At 45.0% G+C, this 5,000-nt stretch overlaps 1 protein-coding gene across 1 annotated transcript in view; it reads left to right on the forward strand.

The window, feature by feature from the left end:
* The first annotated feature begins 1,032 nt into the window (after nucleotides 1-1,032).
* The window catches only part of LOC119570944, a 7,678-nt gene continuing 3,710 nt past the window's right edge, over nucleotides 1,033-5,000 (forward strand). Inside the window, exon 1 of the mRNA XM_037918480.1 lies at nucleotides 1,033-1,099. Coding sequence (XP_037774408.1) covers nucleotides 1,078-1,099 — 22 coding nt within the window. The 5' untranslated portion in view covers nucleotides 1,033-1,077. The remainder of the gene's footprint in view (nucleotides 1,100-5,000) is intronic.

Raw genomic sequence — 5,000 nt, forward strand, 5'->3', positions numbered from 1 at the left:
AAAAGGGGGTTTTTTTCCCCAAAGGGGGGGGGGGAAAAAAAATTAAAAGGGGGGGGGAAAAAAAAATGAAAGGGGGAAAAAAAAAGAGGGGGGGGGGGGAAAAAAAAAAGAAAAGGGGGGGGGAAAAAAAAAAGGGGGGAAAAAAAAAAAAAGGGGGGTTTTTTGGGGGGGGTTTTAAAAAGGGGGGGGGGGGGGGAAAAAAGGGGGGGAAAAAGGGGGGAAAAAAAAAGGGGAAAAAACCCCAAAAAATTTTGGGGGGTTTTTTTTTTTTAAAAAAGGGGGGGAAAAAAAAAAAAAAAAGAAAAAAAGGGGGGGTTTGGAAAAGGGGGGGTTTTTTTTTTTTTTAAAAAAAAAGGGGGGGGGGGTTTTTTTTTTTTTAAAAAAAAAATTTTTTTTTTAAAAAAAAAAAAAAAATTTTTTTTTGGGGGGGGGGGGGAAAAGGGGGGGGGGGCCCCCCCAAAAATTTTTGGGGGGGGGGGGCCCCCCCCCCCCCCGGGGGGAAAAAAACCCCGGGGGGGGGGGGGGGGTTTTTTTAAAAAAAAGGGGGTTAAAAAAAGGGGGGGGGGGGGGAAAAAAAAAATTTTTTAAAAATTTTTGGGGGGGAAAAAAAAAAAAAAATTTTTTTAAAAAAAGGGGGGGGGGGAAAAAAAAGGGGGGGGGAAAAAAAAAAGGTTAAAAAAGGGGGGGGAAAAAAAAAAGGGGGGGGGAAAAAAATTTTAAAAAAAAAGGGGGGGGGGTTTTTTTTTAAAAAGGGGGTTTGGGGGAAAAGGGGGTAAAGGGGGAAAATAAAGGGGAAAGGGAAAAAACAGGGGGGGAAAAGCGGGGGGGAAAACAAAAAAAAGGGGGAGGGGGGGGAAAAAGGAGGGATACGGAGAGGGGAATGGGGAAACAAAAAACCAAAGGGAAGAGAAAGGGGGGAGGGGAGGGAAAGGAGGAGAGAAAAACAAAAAAAATTTTTAAGGCGGGGCCCCCGGCTGGTGGTGGGCGCCCCCCGCCCCGGGCACCCCCCGGGGTTTTTTTCCCCCGGGGAAGGACCACGGTGCCCCCCCCCGGCGACCAGTGCCCGCCGAGGCCCTGATGCCCCTCCCTGGGGCGCAAGGTACGTCGCCTGGCACGTGCACATGGAGGCACACGCACACGCACACGCACACGCCCAAAAGCCCACGCACCCCCCACCACACAAACACACACACACACACACAACCACACACACACACCACCACCCCAAAAACACACACACCACACACACACCAACACCAAACACGTAACCATAAAACAGTTAGACATTTAAACGCACACGAAAAGCACGCGCGCACCACACACACAAACAACCATACTGCACGCACACCCCCACAACCCCCACACGTACGCACGCACGACGCACGCAGCCGCCCACGCACGGGACGCCCACACACCACACACACACACACACACACACACACACACACACACACACAAAACACAAAACACAACACACAAACACACACACACAAACACACAAACACACAAAACCCCCCCACCACCCCCCACACAACACACACCACACACACCAAACCACCCCCCCCACACCAAAAAAAACAAAACACACACACACCAAAACCCCCACACTCACAAAACACAAACGCAAACGCACACATACAGACACACGCGCACACATACAGACACACACGCACACATACATACATAAACCGATCATTATTATTATTATTAGCATACACGCACGCACTCACTACACACAGCACGCACAGCAATACACACACAACGCAGCATACACACACGCACACAACACACACGCACACACAAAACACACACCACACACACACACACACACGCACACACACACACGACACAAACAACACACACAACGCAAACGCAACGCGCGCGCGCATCATGCATGCCAACAGCACAAGCAACACAGCACGCACGCACACAACCACACACACACAGACACAGCACAACACAAACGCACGGCGCGCGCGCATACACGCACGGCACGCACCACACACACACACACACCCACCACCACACACCACACAACACACACCACACACACACACACAACCTACACCACACCACCACACACACACACACACATACACGCACACGCAATGTGTGTGTTTATATAGATATAGATATAGATAGATAAATAGTTAGATAGACGGGTATGTATATATTTTGTTGAAAATTATATCTGAAAGAATAAAGTTGAAGTTAAGAGAAAAAACTGCAGACGAACAAGCAGGTTTTCGCCCTGGAAAAGGTACCAGAAACCAGATTCTAAATCTGAAATTGATCATAGAGAAAAACAGGGAACATCAGAAAGACCTATAACTGTGTTTCATCGATTACTCGAAAGCTTTTGATACTGTTGATCACGATATCCTCTGGAATAACATGAACGATATGAAATTTCCAAAACACATCATCCAACTAATAAAAGCCATGTATGACCAACAACAAGCGGCTGTAAGAACCACTTCTGGGTTAACAGAATGGTTCGAAGTCAACCAAGGAGTACGACAAGGTTGCATTCTGTCTCCGCACCTTTTTAATATATATTCTGAAGCAATTATGAGAGGTGCTCTAGAGAATTTTGAAGGAACTGTAGATGTTGGAGGATACAAAATATCAAATCTAAGATACGCCGATGATATAGTTTTAATTGCCAGCAGTATCATTGAACTACAACAACTACTAGATAAAGTTAGAGAAGCAAGTGAAAAGGCTGGTTTGTTTCTTAATGCCAAGAAAACTAAGATCATGAAGATTCGAAGATAACCGGCAATGAACGATGATGAACATGTTACAATCAATGGATTGATTGTGGAAAATGTGAAAGAGTTCACTTATCTTGGAGCTATTTTAACTAATACATATGATGATTCACCGGATATAAAAAGAAGAATTACCATAGCCAAAAACGCCACAATTGCTCTCAATAACATTTGGAAAGACCGAAGCATTACCTTACGGGCAAAGCTGAGGTTATTGAACTCATTAGTTTTCCCAATTGCATCATATGGTTCTGAGTGTTGGGTGCTGAAGGAGATAGACAAGAAAAAGGTCAATAGTTTTGAAACGTGGTGTTACAGACGAGTACTACGTATTAACTGGACAGAGAAGAAGACGAATGATGAAGTGCTGAGAAAAATAAAATTGTAAAGCCCGGCTGTTGGACATCTTGAACAAAAGGAAACTAAAGTTTATTGATCATGTGATGAGAAGTAAAAGTATTGAGAAGAACTTTCTGACAGGGATGGTGATAGGAAATAGAGGAAAAGGCAAACCGAAGACAAGACTGAGCGACATCAAAGAGGATGGTGGAGAGGTCCACGGCTGCTCAAACATGAGCTTACCGTTATTGATGATGATATGTATATATATGTATTTTTTTTTACGGTAGGTTCATGTTTGAGCCGCCGTGGTCACAGCATGATACTTAATTGTAGTTTTCATATTGTGATGATCTTGGAGTGAGTACGTGGTAGGGTCCCCAGTTCCTTTCCACGGAGAGTGCCGGTGTTACCTTTTAGGTAATCATTTTCTCTATTTATATGGGTTTGGGACCAGCACTGGCTTGGGCTGGCTTGCCAACCCAGCTTAAGATTCTGTCTTGATGCCACTGGCAATTGATTTTGTGTTTTCACGAGAACTCGAAGCACGGCAGTCTAAGATGTCGATTACGTCCAGCAGGAAAGAATATGCTATAACATACAGATTGATACCACTGAGTATACACATCCCAAGAGATGCCACATCATAAACATAAACTCGCGATACATATTATTATCGTGAACCCTTGACTCCTACAGCTTCATTGCGTAGGTTTCAAAAAGTCTTAATTTTGGGGGTTATGACTATTCTTGAAGAACAGGTATCTCAGCCATGTCTTCAAGGAGGTCCTCCTCCTTGAAGACATGGCTAAGACATATGTATATATATATTTATATACGTATATATATGTATATGTATATATTCTTCTTTTAACGGTAGGTTCATGTCTGAGCCGCCGTGGTCACAGCATGATACTTAATTGTAGTTTTCATGTTGTGATGCTCTTGGAGTGAGTACGTGGTAGGGTCCCCAGTTCCTTTCCACGGAGAGTGCCGGTGTTACCTTTCTAGGTAATCATTCTCTCTATTTTATCCGGACTTGGGACCAGCACTTGACTTGGGCTGGCTTGGCCACCCAGTGGCTAGGTAGGCAATCAAGGTGAAGTTCCTTGCCCAAGGGAACAACGCGGCGGTCGGTGACTCGAACCCTCGAATTCAGATTGCCGTCGTGACAGTCTTGAGTCCGACGCTCCAACCATTCGGCCACCGCGGCCTTGACGATCATGGGCTTCCATGATTTTTTTCTTAGCAATTTAGAGCGGTGGTTTGCCATTGCCTTCCGCCCGGTGTTTTTATCGAGTCACCATCTCTATATACCCGGCACTGACTTGAGCTGGCTTGGCCACCCAGTGGCTAGGCAGGCAATCGAGGTGAAGTTCCTTGCCTAAGGGAAACAACGCGCCGGCCGGTGACTCGAACCCTCGAACTCAGATTGCCGTCGTGACAGTCTTGAGACGCTCTAACCATTCGGCCACCACGGCCCCATATGTATATATATATGTATATATATGTATATGTATATATATCATCATCAATAACGGTATGCTCATGTTTGAGCAGCCGTGGACCTCTCCACCACTAAACTCGATCTTACGCTTTTCTTTCCACTTGTACCATCGACAGCCCGCAAATATCTTTGATATTGTCGCTCAGTCTTGTCTTCGGTTTGCCTCTTCCTCTTTTTCCCATCACCATCCCTGTCAGCAAGTTTTTCTCAATACTTTTACTTCTCATTACATGACCAATAAACTTTAATTTCCTCCTGTTCAAGATGTCCAACAGCCGGTCTTTACAATTTATTTTTCTCAGCACTTCATCATTCTCTTCTCTGTCCAGCTAATACGCAGTACTCATCTGTAACACCACATTTCAAAACTATTGATCATA

Source organism: Penaeus monodon, unplaced genomic scaffold (genome assembly GCF_015228065.2).
Source record: "Penaeus monodon isolate SGIC_2016 unplaced genomic scaffold, NSTDA_Pmon_1 PmonScaffold_453, whole genome shotgun sequence".
Taxonomy (NCBI): Eukaryota; Metazoa; Arthropoda; class Malacostraca; order Decapoda; family Penaeidae; genus Penaeus; species Penaeus monodon.